This window comes from Vigna unguiculata, chromosome 10 (assembly GCF_004118075.2).
Source record: "Vigna unguiculata cultivar IT97K-499-35 chromosome 10, ASM411807v1, whole genome shotgun sequence".
Classification (NCBI taxonomy): Eukaryota; Viridiplantae; Streptophyta; class Magnoliopsida; order Fabales; family Fabaceae; genus Vigna; species Vigna unguiculata.
Window position 1 is genome coordinate 33557880 of NC_040288.1, and position 20240 is coordinate 33578119.

Genomic DNA, 20240 nt, shown 5'->3' on the forward strand with positions numbered 1-20240 from the left:
ATAATTTTTTTTTATATTGGAGATCGTGAGAAGCATGATCCATACATTGAAGTTTCACAAGCCGAAATGGTATATTATGTCAATGATGAGGTCAATAAAGATTGGACAATTGTTGTCCATTTGAAATCAAGAGACTTTTATGACATGGGAGAACGATTTAATGATGTTTTTGAAGTTGAATCATGTCCACAACAAGACTTCAATCAATTTTTCAACGACTATGAACAATTTGCATTGTTTAGGGACGATGAAGATGATGACTTATTAAATGAGGACAATCATAATGATCAATTTAATGAAAATGATTCAATGTTAGAGTAATATTAATTATTGGGTATGATACTAGATTATACAATTGATAGTACATGTTTAACTTATAACCTATTTGCTTTTTTATTATTGCATTTTTATGTGCAGGTATGCCTAGACCTAAAAGGATTAGGAACTTGCTTAAGTCAGTTCCTACAACCCCTGAAATTCAACACACTTCACATAGTTTAGAACATTTTGTGGGAAACTATGTGGAAGTTACATCTAGATAACCCAATACACAATTTGGACAGCCTGTACAGCAAATCACTCAACCTACACAACAAAGATCTGAAACTGTACAACCATCTTTTGAACCTGCACATACAAATTTTGAATATGCACATATAACTTCTAAATCTGAACAACCAAGTCCTCAATCTGCCCCAAATTCAGATTTTGTTCATGCCACTTCTGAATCTGAACAACCAAGTTCTCAATCTGCCCCAAATTTAGATTTTATTCATGCCACTTCTGAATCTCAAACGCAAAGAGTAGATCCAAAAAAACCAAGGCAGTGAAACCACTATTGGTTTGTAGAAGCTATAGGTAAATTTTTTTTTTTCATATATTAAGTTCTAATTAATGTATTTAAATTTTATAAATAAGCATGGAGTTAGTCAAAATTTGAAGGTGAAGGTTAAAGATGCTCATAATTTGCCTAATGGACTACGTGTGGTGGTAAATTGTGATGATAAATATCAACCGATTGGTGAAGCATCTGGTTTACTTTCCGGAGTGAGTGGGTTGCTAGCAACAAATCATATATTGTTCCCTATAAGTTTTGAGAGATGGTCTGCAATGCCAAACACCTATAAGGATAATGTATGGGAAAGTGCATTAAAGGTAATTGAACATTTCTTAGACATCTATTATGTTTTTTCTTTTATTCAATATAAATTTGGACTAACATATTTGTGTTTTATATTTTATATTTTAAGACTCGATTTTGTTTCAAGATAAATGAAGACTTGGAAAAAAGAGATGTTATGTTTAAAATTGGGAAACTATGGAGGGAGTACAGATGCAAACTTTGGAATGAATTTTATGACCCACTTATGAGTAGAAATGAGCTCATTAAGAATTGTCCAGAGAATGTCAGTATGGATCAATGGGTTGTTTTTGTTGATTATCGCCTCAAGCCTTCGACAGTGGTATATTTAGTATATTTAAATAAGCTTAATTTGAACTTTCAAAATATCTGATCTCATTTTTTCTTTGTAGGAATTGTGAAATAGAAATAAATATATTAGGAAAAAACAAATTATTCCTCATACTAGTGGTGCTATGTCTTTGTCAAGAAGAAGGGATCATTTGGTAATTTTTTACTTATTCAATTCTTAATAATGATATTCATATTGGTTATGCAATGATTTCTTTAGCTTATAATTTTTTTCTTGGAATACATAGAAAATAGAGAGCTGAAATGTGAAAGATAACTCATAAGAGAAAAAATGGCACATGCGTGAATGACGAGGCTATGGAGATTGGGGTAACTTTATTTAGTGAATTGAGTTATGCAATTTTTGTGTATAAGTTTATTGTGTCTTATATATAAAAGGTTTTGTCTGGTCTGTTTTGAAAATTGGTTCACTGCATATATATGGTTTTTCTAGTCGCTTGAATATTGTTCACTACAGTATATATGGTTTGTTATGCCTGCTGGAATTTTTTTCATTGCACTATATATGTTTTGTTCTGCTACTGAATTTTGTTCAATGCATTATATATGCTTTGTTCACTGCTGGAATCTTGTTAACTACATTGTATAAGGTATGTTCTGCTGCTGAAATTTTTTCACTACTTTATATATACTCAATTTTTTCTGCTGGAATATTAATCACTACATTCCACCACAATCAATTAATTGTTGGAATATTGTTCACTACCGGAATCTTGAATTTATTAGACAACTACATTGGTGGTAGAATGGACCACTGGTTCTTTACGGTCTAGGTTAATCTCACAATTTTTTTGTTTAAACAGAGCTCTCAACATAATTATGTTGTAGTTGTAGTGTCTCAAATCAATTAATGTTTAATGTTAACTTGTATAATATAGATCTAGATACACTTGTAGATCTGCATATTTATCAGAATTTTTAGAAATCAGCATGCAATTTTAAATTTATCTATATAAAAAACTTAGAATAGTAGGAGTATTTCTATTAATCACGTCAAAATATGGGTAACGACTTTAAAAAAACTTGACATATATAAAGAAAAATCTAATCTTCTTAATAAGTAGGAAATTTATGAAATGGTGATGTTTGTCGTTTTTATGCAAGAAAAAATTAATGATTTGATGTTGAAAAATCCAGAAATTGCATCAGATATATCTCCAAATGATCTGGTTGGTGTTATATTTGGAAAAGAATATCTAGGTTGGGTTAGAGGTCTTTCTTTTGGAGCTTGTCCTACACTTGCTTTCAAGCAATGTCCAACTGCAAGATTAAGTGGAATCAACTTTGCTTCCTCCAGTGGAACTTCATCAAATATGGATGACAAGTTTGTAAAGATGGAAAGTGAGCTTGCAACTGTTTAAGAACCAAATGAAGCAAATGCAAAAAGTGCTTGCCTATATTGCTTTTAGAAAAGATATTCCTAAACCTCTTGCTGCAATGGTTGCTGCTTTGGTACATCCGTCTGGTAACGAGGCATTATAATTTACTTAAGAAAATTAATTAATTTTATTGTATTGCTATTTAAAAATTATTCAATTACTTATATTTCTAATTCATTGAATGCACATGATGTTCAAAGTGGTGCACCGTCTCCAAATGATGTAGTACGATCAAGTGGTGGAAGCGAAACAAATTAGGATTAGGTTTAAAAGTATAATTGTATTACGATTTCAGAATGACTTTTAGTATTGTCTATTTTATGTTTGGATCTTTTAACTCTTTAGCACTTTGAAATTGTTTCACAATCAATAAAATTTTTTCTTTTGTTCATTTTTATTTGTATTCTAGCATATTTTCTTATAGAGTTTTATAATTTTTTTCATAATTTAACTTGTCATTATTAAAGAAAAAATATGTTGAATTATAAAATTATAAATATAGGTGGATAACAATAATAATAAAAAAATATTATTGAATTATGAAAACATAAATATAAATGGATAATAATAATAATACAACATTACTGAATTATGAAATTATAAATATAGTGGATAATAATAAATAATAAAATGTGACATTTATAAATGTCGTAATATAATTTGAATTATGACATTTTCAAGTGTCGCTATTTTCATTGGATTTGTTTTCTAGGAAGTAAATAACATCATTTTAATTGTCGTTGTTTACCTCTTTAAAACACTACTTTATACAATGTATAAAGTGACGTTTGTAGCGGCGTTTGACATGAAAACACCATATTATATTTTGTGACGACAGAAATTACGACGTTTTCAAAAAAATGTCACGCGCGTAAATAACGACGTTTGAAAACATCGTAATACACAAAAATAAACGTCACAACTTACATGATTTTTTGTAATGAGCGTTTTAATATCAGTATAATTTTTACTCGCCCTTCTACAAGAACAATTGCGAATTGAAATGATGAATTATGAGTGATCAATATGATGTATTTGAAATACTTAAAAAGAGATTTCAAGATTTACGATTATAAAGACCGGGTAAGCTCTATTTTGTTAAAATCTGAATCACATACATACATACATATATATATATATATATATATATATATATATATATTATTGGATTAAATATGTTTTTTTTTCTTAACTTTCAACAAAAATTGGAATAAGTTTTTATGTGAAATTTTGGTACAATTTAGTTTCCTAACCTTATAGATGCGTGAATTTTATTTTTGTTAAATAAACTTAACAAAATTTGGTTAAAATAACAAAATTTACGTATTTCTAAAGATAATAGACTAAATTGGTCCAACATTTCAAAAAAGGACTTATTCCAAATTTCACTACAAGTTAAGGGACTAAAAACATATTTAACTTTATATTAAATGTGTTAGAGTCATTATCTGATTACTTAAAATAATATAATGGTCTATTAATATTAAGTTTATGATTAAGGGCATAATTGTTATGAAAGGTGATTATGTAGATACTAATTCTAATCTAATGAAAAGAGGATTAGAATCATTAAAATTTGGAATATGACTGACAACAACTATAAGATGGGTTATGTCCCTCCCCCCATTTGTAGAGAAGATGTCATTATGTACTCATTAAGGGTTTTTGTTTTCTCTTAGTCCCTATTCGGAGAGATAACAAAAATGGTGTCTAAAACCCTCTATATTTAGAATATCACATATCGCGCTTAATTTCATCATCTACATTATTCTTAATGACAAACTCAAGTATGCTCTTGCATTTTTTTTGTCCATCATGAATTGATTATAAATTTTTTAAAGATTAATATATGATAATTTTTATATATTGGGATTTTCTTTCCATTGGTATCATAGTTAACCCATATTCTATTCATGTGTGAATTTTCTACATTTAGAATATCACGTATCGCAGTTAATTTCATCATTCACATTATTTTCAATGACAAATTTAAGTACACTTCCGCATTCTTTTCCATCATGAATTAAATTATGGATTAGGCACAATTATTATATATTTTGAATTGGTATCAAAGTCAACCCATATATATATATATATATATATATATATATATATATATATATATTATTTAATGCAAATTATACACCAAATTTTTTTTTCTTTGATGGAAAGAAAGTGTACACTGATTATAACATATTCTTAGTATTTCCTCAGTTTTAGTTATGACTTTAACTTTTTTAGGTTTAATTATGATAAATTTAGAAATTTTTAATCGAGTTATTATTAAATTTTTTATTTATTAAATAGTAAGAAATATCTTTTTCAAATTAATTTTTGTGTTAATTATATAATTGATGATTAATATATATTAATCGGATTATATATGACTTTCTTGTTTTGTTATCTAGTTGTCTTTAGAATGATATAAAAAGTGGCAATGACAATTTTATAATAAATTACAGAAATTTTATATACCTTATACAAAATGTTAAAAAAAGTTGATTAAGATAGTTTTTTAATTGAAAAATAAGTGTGAATGTTATAGCCATTGTAAAAACTATGTTAACAAGCTTTTTGCTTTCTTTTTTTTTTTAATCTAGTTGGCTTTTAAGAAATGGACTAACTGCTACTGAGAGTTTGGACGCACGTGATTGAGTATGGGGGTGCAGTTTGATTTCCCTTAAAAGTTTCCAATTTTGTTTCTATAAGCGTCAAGTTAGTTAGTAAATTTCCTGTGTTAATAGCTTAACTTTCATGTTTATAGCTTCCACCAAGATTTGAAAAACCTACACAATTACTTTGGTGAGACCAACAAACAGGTAGATGTAGCTGAATTGTTCGTGTGTAATTCACATTTTACATCGGTTTGTGATTTGAACCGGTTTTAAAAGTTTTTACTTTATTCCCATTTTTGAAGTGGTATAGAAAATCAAATTTTTTAATATTAAAGATATAAATACAGATTTGGTATCCAACTTTTTGGAAAGTTTAATTTGATACTCGAACTTTAGAAATGTTCAATTTAGTATCCAAACTTTTTAAACATGTTTATTTTGGTACCTTCCGTTAAAGACTACATAACGTCGTTTGATAGATGTTGTTCAAATTTAAAGTCCTTTCTTGTAATTACAGCCCATGTAACATTTCAAATAGCAGAAAAATAAATGCAAAACTTTGACAGATGATTCACATTTTCCATAACTCCAAACTTTAACTGATTTCATTAAATTTGATATTACAAAAGAACCTTTCAAACACCTAAAGTGAAATCCAACAACTTTAAATAGTTAATTTCAACAGAAGGCAAACGGCGTTATTGATGACAGGATTGTGATTGAAGATTTTTTTATATAAAGATTACATGTCAAGTTGAGAAGTTATTGATGCTCAATAAAAAAAGTGAGTGATAGACGAAAATTTTTACAAAAATTGATTGTTAAATTATTAAATTATACAATTGAGAAATTATAAAATATTAAAACTATAAAGTTATAAATTATAAAATCATAAAATTAAAAGAAATTATAAAATTATAAAATCAAAAATTTATAAATTATAAAATTACATGTGACAATACCCTAATCAAAATAATAGTCATATCACTTTGTCAACATTCACATCATCCAACTAAAAAATTAAAAAAAATATAGAAACTCAATTAATTTATTCTTTTTCAAATATTCAAGAGACTCTTGAAACTTAATAGACACTCGATTAAAATTTTTCAAAATTTTATCTAAAACGTAAAATTTAAAAATATTCCATTCACCTCTTCATGGTATATTATTTGTCATAATTTTATTAGTCCAGACCATATATGAAATTATAGTCCTAAACCACACAATAAATTAACCGTAGTAGTTATTCATTGACATAAAACTTAACAAAAAGACAAACAATCTAATGAGTACCATGTTAAAATGGTGGAACTTGTTGATAATGTTTTAATTTAAAATCTTAATTACACTCGTTGCCATGCAACATGAACCTAAGGACGCAAGTGTATGAAAGATGTTAAATAAACAGATGGCATATGATATGGTTCAAAGGATATAAATGTCAATTAAAAGCCAAGTGACAAAGAGGAGCGACCGTGTCAACCACTCCCAATAGAGGCTTTTAGCTTCAAACTTCATGAGCCTTAACTTCATATTTTCCATCTCATTGCAGCTTTCATCTCAAACTTTGACCAAAATATATGGTCTCTATAAGGAAGGAAACTTACTTTCCACGGGGCACGTACACTAGAATTTTTCTCACCAAGGTTAAATATGAATGTGTTGAAAATTTAAGTATGAGTTTAAGTTTTATATCATATGAAAATGAGAAAGTTGAGCAATATATAAGATACAAGATTCAGAAATCTATTGTCCTAAGGTTTTGAGTTGAAAGTGGTGTCATTCTCTTATATGTTAAGAGTTCAAGGTGAGTTAAAAGTCTCACATTGAAAAAAAAAATGTGATAAAGATGACTAGTATACCAGTAAAAGGATTTATAAACTCTATTGCCTTAAGATTTTGGATTGAAAATGTTTCGGCTCTGGAGTAGTTTCATGGTCTTAAAAAAACAACTAGTTGTCACGTTATCCATCATAGAAATTGATCATATAATTGTTGCCTTTTGTGCATGTCAATGCATTTGGATTCAAAGAGTGTTGGAAAAGCTGAGTCTATAAGACATAGAAGAACACATTGGTTCTTTATGACAACAATTCAACCATACAACTATTTAAGAATCCAATGTTTCATGGGAGGAGCACACATATTGACATTAAATTAAATTTTTTAAGAAACTCAATGAAAGATGAAACTATCAAGTTAAGTTGTTGCAACTCACAAATTCAAGTTGTTGAAGGAAATTTTAGCAATTAGACATTACTTTTCTATTTTTCATTAAATGCATTTTTCTGTTTAAATAATATGATCAGTAGTTAACCTATTATGTAGGAATATCATGCTAAAATTTAGCCTTAGGAAACTACCCGTAACTTTATGCAAGGAGTTAGTGGCTGCTGCTGAGTTTGTTTTTCTTGATTTGGGTTGTAAGGCTAAAACATTTGCAATTGAATTTAATAACAAGATTACATAAAACAGAGAACAATTTTTCACCTTCGTATTCACGATTGTAATATTATAATTTTACTACAATACCGTGTTGTAGTTGTATGGGTAAAATTAATATATTAGTCATTGCAGTTTTATGAATAATTAATGTGTTAACCATTTTTAGAAGTTTTTTGTTTATTTTTAAGTACAACGGTTAGTTATCGTTTGATGTTAATGACATTTTACAGTTTTCTATAATAAAATGTAGACACAGATTTGTTACATACTTTGAAACACAGATAAAATACAATTTTAGTAAAAATAATTTAAAAGCGAAAAACACATTCAACCCAACTATGCTTTATGCCGTATCATATGGTTCAAAGACTATTGAATATCAATTAAAAGCAAAGTGACAAAAGACCAGCTTTTAGCTTCAAAGTTCATGAGTTATGAGTCACAACTTAGCTTGATAATTTCCATCTCATTGCAGCTTTCATCTCAAACTTTGACCAAATATATGGTTGCTATAACCAAGGAAACTTACTTTCCCCGGCACGTACACTACAAGTTTTCTTACCACAGCTAAATATGAATGGAACCTTGCATTGGATGCTAGTACCATGATGCTCCTTTTCTAGCAGAATCCAACCCTTACTATGAAAATCTCTTTCTATAAATTGCATCCAAATCCACCCTTTTCCCCACCAAGCACCCAGCAAAACAACACAGTGCAAAATGAATGTTCCTACCTCAACAGCATCCTTGGTTCTGCTACTCATTCTGATTTCAGCAAATAGCTTGCACTGTGAAGCACAGCAGTGTCGCCCCAGTGGCAGAATCATAGGAAAGAAACCCCCACCAGGAGAATGCAACCAAGAGAATGATTCAGAGTGTTGTGTGCAAGGCAAGGCCTACACAACATTCAAATGTTCTCCAGCAGTGTCGAGCAACACCAAGGCACAACTCACTCTCAACAGTTTTGAAAAGGGTGGAGATGGAGGAGGGCCTTCAGCATGTGACAACAAGTACCATTCTGATGACACACCAGTGGTTGCACTCTCCACTGGATGGTTTAACAACATGAGTAGGTGCCTCCACAATGTTACCATCTCTGCAAATGGGAGAAGTGTTGTGGCCATGGTGGTTGATGAGTGTGACTCCACCATGGGATGTGATGAAGACCATGATTATCAACCTCCTTGTCCCAACAACATTGTTGATGCCTCCAAGGCTGTCTGGAAAGCCTTAGGTGTTCCTCACAATCAGTGGGGGGGATTGCAAATTACATGGGCTGATGCTTAATGTAATGCTGTAATACTATTACATGCCTTCTATCTTTCTGCTTTCTGTGTTGTGCTGTGTTTGTTTGTATTGTGCCATTGAAAAATAGAGTTATATTCATTCTAATATACATATATAGAATGGACCACATGCTTTTTTTTAGCAGATTTTATATATATTTGAGACAAATTATATGTACATGTAAAATCCAATCCAGATAAAAACTAAATAACACAGCAGAATTCACTGAGAAAAGGCTCAAATTCACTGACTATATATGTCACAATGACCCTAGTAATATAAAACCAGGAAAACAAGAAGAAAAAAAGTCCCCTAAAATAGTTTCTCTTGAACAGAAAACATAACAAAGAACAACACAAGAATATCTCTTAAGGACTCTGTCTCAACTTTCCAGCAATGTTATCTCTGGTGAAAAAGGAACAATAGATAAGTCCTGTTCCCTCACTCCGCCTCTAATACGATATTTACACCTTTGATTAGCACCACACCGATCCTCCATGATATGAACTTCAAGAACTTCAAGCTTAGGGCACTTCCCAGGAAGCTCCATATACAAGGAGTTCCTATTTTCAAGAGAAACTCTTAGCTCAACTAGATTCTTTAACAGTGGAAGATCGAGACTAAAAGGGTATGTCTCTACCCTAAAATCACCCAAGGACAGAAACTCAACGTTACATAATTCTTTCAGAGTCTCACAAACAAACTGGTTAGCATAAAAATCCTTGATTCCACCAAACACTGTCATATAAACTTTGGCTTTAACAATGTTTGACCTACTTCCACTTTCCAAGTAGTCTGGGACAAAATCATAATCACGATCACTTTGTATAACAAGGTTGTAAAACCATTTGCGTTGGAACAGTTGGATAACTCGAGAGTTTCGCACAATCTTCAACTCGTTGAAATGTGACAAGTACCAGTTCTGCCTCAGGTGGAACAGTTCAAGAGCTGGAGATCCAGAGATAAGGTTCCTGATGCTGGAGAAGGAGGTGAATGCATGTATGTGCAGGTGCAAACTCTTGAGTTTAGGAAGATGAACACCGGAAGGAATAGAGAGATTAAAGAGACCCTCGAGCTTCAAAGTGACAAGTGTGGCACAGGTGAACAAGGTGGCAAAGTTGAGCACGCTTCTGTGACACATGCATAAGGAGACATCAACATGTTCAACTATTCTTGCTATCACTGCAGACACCCATTGTTCCACATAATGTGAGCAACAACTATGACTATTACATTTGAGATGGAACCTTGTGATGTTTTGTGTTATGCGTAGTGCCAAGAATTTGTTAACACTCTCGTGGGATTTTATGATTGGTTTGGAGCAGTGAATGTCGAGAAATGGAAGCATTCTCCATAGAAATCTCCACCTGGTAGACAACAAGGATGTAGCTATGGCTTCCTTGGTGGTAAGGAACAAAAGGATGTGACACAGTACATCATCTGATAACTGGCTAATTCTATCCTCTTCTGGTTTTCTCTCATTCTTCTTCATTCCTGTCAAGTGTAGGGACTATGTGCAATCATTTGATTTGCTAAGCCAGTGTTCAGAAGGAACATAAAGTGTGTCTGAATTCCAAAGGCTTTGATTTTGGTACACCCATGTGTTATCTTCTTATTTCCTAATATCTTTTTGCTTTTTCCTACATAAATATCTTTGATGGCGTTTTCCTTTTCTTAACTGTTTGTGAAGATTTAATAAGTAAGATACTATCGTTTGGTGTATCAAACAAAAGCCACTTCAAATGTGATTCATAATATCTATAAAATCTAAAGTACAATTTGGCTTCCCGGAAACACTATGAATTAGACTTATGGTTTGCAATTATTATAAAGACATTAGTCTGTGTACAAATTAATTTTTGCTTTGATCGATTAAAAAAAAGACGATTTTATAATACATAAGTGAATATAAATCTTATATTATAAGTTAATTTTGTAATATTAAATTAGGTTTAAAGTTCACTTCTTAGCATATTATCATATCAGTGAATTAAAATTTATCCTAATAAAATTTATTGTTTATTGATCTTTTGTGTCATCCACTATCAAAAAATTTATTATTTGTTGAATCTATAGTCTCATCTACTATATCAAGTCGTTATCACACCATCCATTAATGTCTAGTCTCATAATCTTTTGTGTTATCCATTAATTTTTTTTATACATACTTATAATAAAAAGAAGTATCCAATATCAGTAGATTATACGGTGTTCTGGTTATCTCTAATTCATCATCACTCTGATTGGTCATCCTATTCTGTGGAGGTGGTAAAGTAATTGATGTGTAGGGAAGCTGTCTGTAACTAAAATATCATGGATGGTACAAGGGTCACTTTCTAGCATTTTCCTTCGCACACAAAACAAAAGGCATTGCATGATACATGCATCTTGAACAAGGAAAGCAACTGAAGTGCAACCCCACGCACGTACAAATTCAGAGTTTAGGTAAACATCACTTCAGTAGAAACCAAATCAACCACGGCAGAACAACAAAACAACAAAACAACCATAACATTTGTACAACGCCACGCCACCCAGTACAGACAAACCCTTCTTTCTTTAGCTGGTGATAGTTGGTTTTCAACAACAACAACAAAGGTGTTAAGTCTTCACCAGTGATTCCCAAGCCATGGTGGTGACTTTTGGGGGCATGACTATCAATGGGGGTGAGAAGAAAAGGAAAAGATTGTTGGAGAAAAGGAGCAAGACATGAACAGAGAATGTAACTCAGAAAAGTGCAGCATTGGCAACAAGAATAAGATACACAAGAATTGAGAAGGAAAAAAAGAATCATCAATCAAAGCATAACACACACAGATATCAGACACAACACTATGCATTCCTAGTAGTAAATCTTCATGCACCCTTTGTCATTACCTTTCAGGAGACCATAGTTCAATGACAAAAGTCACACTCGTTTATATCATAATCTGTGCCCCAAAACCACAAAGCATCTACCTCAATGTCAATTTCTTTCAAATAGGATATAAACAACAGTCTGTATTCAACCAAGAACACGAAATCTTCGAATTAAAATTCCTCACAGCTACAAAAATATTGAGTACAACCCTACAGTCAATCATGGGTAGAGAGATAGGTGACATTTTATCAAATTTCCATAAGTCAGCTGGCTTCTACTCTGTTGTTGGTACTTCCCATGCTGTAGTTACTACTACAGAAAAATTAGATGAGTGACCATGAATCTGAAATATATACTCAGTACTGGCATATGCAAATAAATTGTCACCCGCGCATTAAATCAATGTCAATATGAGAGTTGCGCATATCCAACGGTCGTGATGCTGGCCACGGACTCAAAGATGAGGTTGGAGTAAGATTTTGATTTGGCGAGAGGCTATTCATTGCAACTGGATTATGAACTGTCTGATGATCAGTCTCTATAGCAACTTCTGCCACTTCAGCAGAAGGTTCTTTTTTCTTGATCTTTGTCTTTGATCCACCCCATGTAAAGCTTCCAACTATCACCTGTGGTAATAAAGCATCTAAATTTAACAAGTTGCAAGTTTTGACATGATAATGATGATCTTTTAACACATAATATGATGGCAGCAATAAAATGCATTTTACCTGAACTGGACTTGCAGCAATAAGAACTCCGCCAACTCCTCCACCAATGACACGGCCATCAGGACTTGCAAGGGAAACACTTAATCCACCAGTTCGATTGCGCGAGCCACCACCACCATCGGCAACCAAGTAAGAGCCTGACAGGCACAATATCTCAAAACGTCCCTGTTGAATCCAAAGTCCATCAATAACTATACATAACCAAAGTAAATAACTTCAACAAGATAAAAGTGTTAGGAAAAAGAAACAAAAAGAAAGCATACTGAACAACCACTTCAGATTGTTCTAAATTTATGGTTGAGTAAAATAAAATGCTTCAACAAAACACGTCTAGAACTATGACTCACAACAAGGAAGCTTGGTAATAATGCTATTTCTTATAAAAAATTCTGAAACTAGAATAGCCAAAACTTGTACAATCAGTGTTTTTAACACTTTTGAGCGGAATACTAAATCAAATTGCATTTAAGTAACATAGCAAGTGCAGTCATAAATGTGAGTAGATGGCATACATACATTTGAATGCACCTATTTACATGTTCTGGATACATAAAAAACAAGCTCAAAGTAACTAGAATGGAGTCTTAATTTTCAGAGACAAAGTATTTTTAACATCCATATGAATAGAATGCTTATGCTGAGGCATTCTCCAAAAAGAACAAAAGAATCAGAGTATGACAGTGAAATTGGGAGTAAATGTGTTGGGCAATATAAAGTGAAATTGTTTATCAACTTCAAGTCTATCTGAACATAAATGCACAAACACAACACTAGAAAGTTACAAACCTCGTATGTGACTGTGCCACCTGATGTTGAAGGTTGACGAAGAGTCACAGTAGACACAGCACCATTGGCTGACAAAATACATATAGCTCTTGGTCCCTGCTGAGAAAATGCCATGATTTTTGTGGCAACGTCCTACAGAGAAGGAAAGAACAGAATTTTTTGAAAGAGTATTTCTTCATTTAAAGAGCAAGTACCACCTTGGAACACATTATGTTTCAAATGAAATCATTTTTAGAGCATGTATCATCTTACATGCATTGATGAGTAAAAAAGTAGCACTTCAATAAAACAATAATGACAGACAAAAGATGAATTTCCTTTCTCTAAGGGGAAATTAATACCAGTAAGCTGGTGATTAAGTCAAGAGACCAATTTAATGTAGTACTTTGTTTCTCACCAAAAGATATCACATTTTGTCATCCAGAATCAATCAATTCATGCTTTATCTAGAACTTCATTTAAAATGAGAAAAACACAGAGTAGGTGTTTGATGTGTTTTCTCTTTTGATTAAAGTTGATGCATTTTTACCAATTATCAAAAGTATCTAGTTACATTTTATCACCTGTTTTCAAACTTTAGTAAAGAAAGAATAGAAAACTAAAAAAAAAACAGTTTAACCATTTCCTTGAAAGTTTTAAAACAGGAAATTTACTTATCACTGAAAATTAAAGCAAAAAACAGAATGTCTTCACCATTTCCTTCACAAAGTCTGAAAAGAGAAAACAGAATAAAAAACAAGGTACTGTTGTGTAATTTATTACTCAAGATGAAAGCAAAACAAAAAAAAAATGCAGCCCATAAATATTCAGAACTTAAATTTTTCAACATACAAAAAGAAAAAGAAAAAATGATAAAAATTCTTAAAAGTAAGAGGTATACCTCTCCAACTGCTATGGTAATGATATGAGGAGTGAAACCCATCCCAGCTGAACCAGACATCAGTTCACCTAGCAATAACCTCTCAACATTAAACATGAATCACCCTTCACATTAATTTATAATTAAACAAAATTAACATAATCAGTCCTTAAAGACAGAACCAAAATGATCCATTTAAAGAACATTTACCATATACCCTTGTCATTCACCTAACTTTTAATTAATTTATATATGTGTTGTTTTATTCTAATATAGGAATAAAATATCTTATAAATATTTTATTGAAGTAAAATATATTACATTTATTGGTTTCTCCCAAAAAAATAACCTTAAAGGACACCTTAAAAAGGAGAGAGTATTGTTTTATGGGGAAACCACAGTCAAAACCAATCAAATAAGGCTGAACAGTTTTTTGTAAAATTTTATTCTCAACCTAAACTGAACCAAACCAATATTCAAGTAACACAAATATTTAAATTTATTACTATTCATCAAATAGTAAAATAAATAAAAATTGAAATTCAAGAAAGAGAGAATAAGGAAAAGAAGGGTCATGTGCAATTATTTTGAAATCTGACCTAAAGTGTATTAATGGGGTTAGTTTATTCCTTACTTAGTTTTCTAAAGTAACAAAAAGTTTGAAACAAACTAAAACTCATAAGTTAACAATTGATTTGAAATGAACAGAGTATTTCTGCAGCAGTTATGGAAAAGTATAAAGCTATAATGATTTCTGTTCATCTTGGATACGATCAGAAGTTTTTGATTCAATAAGATTAATCTACAGAATGAATTGACAACTGTTACCATCACTATTCAGACAATGCATACTTTGCACCTATACATGACTCAATAAACAAAAACTGTTATCCTTTTTAAATCACAATAAAAACATGATTTACGGAAAATAATGTAATGTTATTGCCAAAAACACAACTTGTATCATGGGCATGGTAAAAATATCAACGTGTTGAAATTAATTTATTGGTATATTAGCTCTGACAATAGCACCTCCAACTTTATATATAAGAAAAAAAAAACATACTTCATCCAGACCAATAGTTAAATTAGTTAATTTCAACTAATAATGTCTTAAAATTAAACTGTACTCCAAGAATACCACTAGAGTTAAATGATTTAAGTGGCACTAAAAGGCCTTTTTCTATTTCAAAGAATAATTTCAACAAGTATGACTTATAAATTAGAAGGGGTGAGTGGGGGCGTGACAGAGGAAGCGTGTATGGCATAGTAAAGGGGGAGAGCATATTTTTTTTCAAAAAACATTAAGAATAATTTAAATTGGGAATAAATTTGAAGGATAATTAAGAAAAATACTGGCAAAAAAGCCAAATGAAGGTCTATTTATTAAATAGGGGAGATGTAATAATCATTTGCCTAATAATTCTACTGCAAATTTCACAGGCTGCTGCTGCTGCAGTAGATGTTCAACTGAAACAGTCAAATTTAACACTCAATAGTTTAAAAGGAAAATCCATAATAATTTGTACTAGTACCATAATCACAAGAAAGCAAAACTTTTGAGGGTTCAACTTTCTGCAAACACTGCATGTATCTTCTAATAAACAAAATTATGTGTGCAAAGAAACTAATAGTTCATTATTTATACCCAATTCATTGAAAAGTTGTATATTTAGTCGAGTCGAGTTTGATATCAGAATACCAGACTGAAAATAAAAATAAAAACCACTGGAGAGAAAGATGAAATGTGTAATTTTGAATGCTGGCACATGCTAGAGCACTTAACAACTTAGCAATAATACTTTAATTTAAAAAGTTGTGTCAATACTAAGTAAAGCAAGTGATGTAACAGAAACAGTCACAGGTTCAACTCTAGAAAATTTAGTAGAAAAAACCCTCAAAATTTCACCTATTGCAGTGATCTCAATAAACCAAAAATCTGAAAGCTAAACCATTTATCTTGTAAACAGTAAAATTTTGATAGTAAAGAAATTCATAGGTTATATATACCAAATCATATGAAAACATAAAACTTGCTGACTCAATGTTAATTCACTCCAACTGATATTCCAATTCCAGCATGAAAAAACGAATAAACAGTTAGCTCAAAAATTGAAAACAACAGGTGTTGTGCTTGGATAAAAGCAACTTTGATCTTTAAAAATAAGCAAGTAACACAACAACCAAACAATCCATCTTTTCAATACTCATAAGTTTCAAAGCAAAATCCAGATTTTGCACTAACACAGTAATCTCAATTGACCAAAACGTTTGAAAGCTCAACCATTCAACACACAATCCACATATCTTGTACTCAGACAGAAAATAACAATTTATCCACTGCAAGTCTGCAACACAAAAGCAATTGTAAACTCAGTTCAATGAGATGTTAGAATCAAAAAACATCACTTGGAAAAGGATTTAGACAACCAGCAACATCTCAACTCAACTGCAAATTATCATTACTTTGATCATTCACTAAATACACAACAACATAAAAACTGAGATGGGGATTTACCAAGAGAAGCCAACTGTTGTTTCTTCCCTGATCCTGGTGGGCGCCCCCTACCTCGTTTCTGGCCTTGTGCCAGGGCTCCAGGATGACTTGCTGGTGTTGGAGTCAATGCCAACGACACAGTTCCGTCCGGCCCGTATTTTCGAGGCCTTCCTCGCTTCCTTTTGACAGATTCCCCTGGCACAGCACCAGAAGGAACACTCACATTGACACATGGAGATGAAATTCCTGAAGACTCCAATGGTAATGTGGATCCAATGTTACCACCACCACCAATGCTTGATTGAAATGGTAAATTAGGATTAGACAATGGTCTAATATTAGGCGAGTTGTGCAGTTCAGATTGAGTTCCAGCACCAGGTATCCCTCTCTGCATGTAGTAAGATGCAGAGCCAGGTAATGTCATTTGGTCCCCTCGATCCATGCATTTACTAGACCTTCAAACCCCTCAATATTCAATTCCACCTATCTCTGTTCCCATATATAGTCCATGGTCGACAAATTTTGGAGGGAAGAAAAAAAATGCACAGATCAGAAAACCATGAAATCGTTTATCATCATGACAATTCTGTCAAAAAAGTGCTTAAATTATATTAGCAACAACACCAACATGTCCTTCAAATCAGAAGCATAGGCTTTCCATAGATGAATCTTCTCAAGGATAACACATTAACACCCTATTGAAATTATACATATGAAGGAAGGGAAAGGGACCCTAGACTCAATTGAAGGTACAAGACAAGCTGAAAACAACCGAAAAGTAGAAAGATAGATCAATGAAAAGAATGGAAAGCCTAGCTAGAAGGTGGTTCACACAAATATTCTAGTAGTAGACCAATTACAGAGAAGACAAAAAGAGAAGCTAGTTTGCATACAGCTTACCAAATTATATAGAAACAACAAAAAGGCTTCACATTGAAGGTAAAGGCCAGGTGAACTGTAACAGGTCCACACTCACCAACCCATGATAAAACCTTAAACACCAAGCAAATTTCATGGCATGTACTATATCAACCTCACTCACCCTTTGATGCCAACACCCAGAAAATCAAAACCCCAGAGACAAATTCCTTTACTTATTTATCATGAAGAACCAACCACTTAACTACTCCAATTCAAAATTATATAAATTTTAACCCCAGTTTAGAATTCAAGTAAAGAGTAGAAAATGTCACAATCACCACAGAGAAAGCAACAACCTTTATGAAGACCAGAACAGATTTCACACCACAAACACAACTGATAAAATGCTATGAATGCAAGATGAAAATCACTTCAAATCATGGAGAGGAAAAAAAAAGAGAAAAAAGAAAGTACTAACATGTGAGGAGAGAGAATCAAAACTCAAAAGGGTGTGTGCAGTGGTGGTAGAGAATTGGAGGTCCCTTATGAAGGCAGAGAGTTGAAAAACGTTCAACGGTTTCATGCGGAATTAAAGAGCGGTGGGTGACAGAAGAGCACAGAAGAGAGAGAGAGAGTGTGTGTTGTTGTGTGCTGTGTGTGTGTGTGTGTGAAAGTGAGAAGTGAGTGTGTACAAAAAAAAAAAGAGTGAAGTAGCACAACAACATTAACTGAGAATGAGAAAGAAAAAGGAAAAAACAAAACATGAGTAATGAATAGTGATGTCTCTCTTTCTCTCTCTTGATGTGTGTCAGCAGCACAAGTCCTTATCTCATTGCATATATTTTCTAGGGGTGAGTGAGGTGAGTTCATAGATTTCTCTCTCCTAGTTGAGTTGTGGTGATGAACAATGAATAATGGTGAATTATGCTATGGAGCTAGCTAAGGTAGCTATGTGCCCTACTCACTGCATTTCACAAACAAACAAAACTTCAATGGAAAAGCACTTTTCTCTTTCGACTTCAACTGGATAACACTGAATAGTGAATATTTTCTGTTCTTTTTACTTTGCTTCCTCTTCCCTTTCTTATTCACAATCTTTCATACCTTACTTTTCTATGCTTCTTAATGTTTAATCTATTTTCAGATACTTCTATTTCAAAAAGTAAAAATAGTGATTATTTTAGTATCAGATAAATTTGGTTAAGTGTTTCTTAAAATAATCACTTATTCAAGAAGTGAAAAGGGTTTATTTTTTAAAAAAATTAAAAAGATAACTATTTATTTCTAAAATAAACAGACTAGACAAACACAAAAAAGTTAATTTTTTCTAATTTTATTAAAATAAACATAAAAAAAATTCAAGATTATATTTATATATTATTATTTTATTCAATATTGAAATAGTTTATAATTTTTTTATTCTTACAATTATATTAATTTGTAAATATTTATCTTAGGGTAGTAATTTGTTCAATTAATAATTTTTAAATGCTAACGTATTTCTTTAAAAATACTTTATTTGTTGTAAAATAAATTTTTTATCTTTTAAATATTTACCTTTTAATTTTTTGTAATCTGTTCTTTTCTATAATATTGTCATAAATAATTACAAATAATTAATATATGTCCTCTTACATTTAGGCACAAAATTAATAAATGTCTTAAAACATTCAAACATTACCCCCTCTTTATCTAAACTCTTACTCTCATTCAAGAAAAACGTTTAATACTATTAGCAAAATAATATATTTAGTTTAACCTACTCTCATTTAGCAGCACTAATTATTAGTTTATTATATAATAAAATACAATTGTTACTATAAAAGATATATAATAATAATATTATTATTATTATTAAAATATATAAATTATAAAATATCAAGAATTTGTAAACAAAATTAAAAAAAAAACATCAAACTAAGTAATGTTTGAAAAATATTTTGGAAAGTTATAAAACTCGAAATACATACAAAGCTCTAATTTTATCAGAAAAAAATAATTTGGGATAAAAGAATTAAAAAAAATTAAAACTGATAAAAATAAATAAAAATCAACATATTTGTGACAAATACAGTGTATACAAATATGATTATAGAGAATAATCCCGAGGAGTGTGCACGCGCTAGAGTGGGCGAACATTCCTAAGGAAGTATTATCATTCCCACGTTTAAATGTCATAAATTCAAAATATCTTGGGGTACTAAAATATTAATGATATATTGATAAGCACAGTTAATTAATTCATAGTTAATGTATCATAAATTAATTAACAGTTAATGTATAATAAATTAATTAATAGTCAATGTAAACAAAATAGTTAATGCATCATAAATTATTTATTATTGATAGTTAATGTATCAAAGTTAATTAAGACTATTTTGAGAATAATTTACAAAATAATCAAAAATAATCAAAGTATTTCTATTAT

At 31.2% G+C, this 20240-nt stretch overlaps 3 protein-coding genes across 4 annotated transcripts in view; 1 reads left to right on the forward strand and 2 right to left on the reverse strand.

The window, feature by feature from the left end:
• LOC114165573 (putative ripening-related protein 1) overlaps positions 1-9528 on the forward strand; it is a 27194-nt gene extending 17666 nt beyond the window's left edge. The window contains exon 2 of the mRNA XM_028050161.1: positions 8736-9528. Coding sequence (XP_027905962.1) covers positions 8736-9221 — 486 coding nt within the window. The 3' untranslated portion in view covers positions 9222-9528. The remainder of the gene's footprint in view (positions 1-8735) is intronic.
• On the reverse strand, positions 9443-10893 carry LOC114166798 (F-box protein At4g22280-like). Its single transcript, XM_028051635.1, has one exon. The coding sequence runs from the start codon at positions 10711-10713 to the stop codon at positions 9604-9606; it is 1110 nt and encodes a 369-aa protein (XP_027907436.1). The 5' UTR covers positions 10714-10893; the 3' UTR covers positions 9443-9603.
• Positions 10894-12064: 1171 nt separating this feature from the next.
• On the reverse strand, positions 12065-18618 carry LOC114166799 (AT-hook motif nuclear-localized protein 9-like). 2 transcript variants are annotated; one of them, XM_028051636.1, is made up of 6 exons: positions 18291-18618; positions 16973-17440; positions 14476-14543; positions 13596-13727; positions 12810-12974; positions 12065-12707 (listed from the first exon to the last, which is right to left on the reverse strand). In XM_028051636.1, exons 2-6 carry the CDS (start codon positions 17391-17393, stop codon positions 12465-12467), a joined length of 1029 nt encoding a protein of 342 aa, XP_027907437.1. In that variant the 5' UTR covers positions 17394-17440; positions 18291-18618; the 3' UTR covers positions 12065-12464. The 2 variants fall into 2 exon arrangements, with proteins under 2 accessions (XP_027907437.1, XP_027907438.1); XM_028051637.1 differs by lacking the exon at positions 18291-18618 and adding an exon at positions 17852-18093.
• Between the last annotated feature and the right edge of the window lie 1622 nt (positions 18619-20240).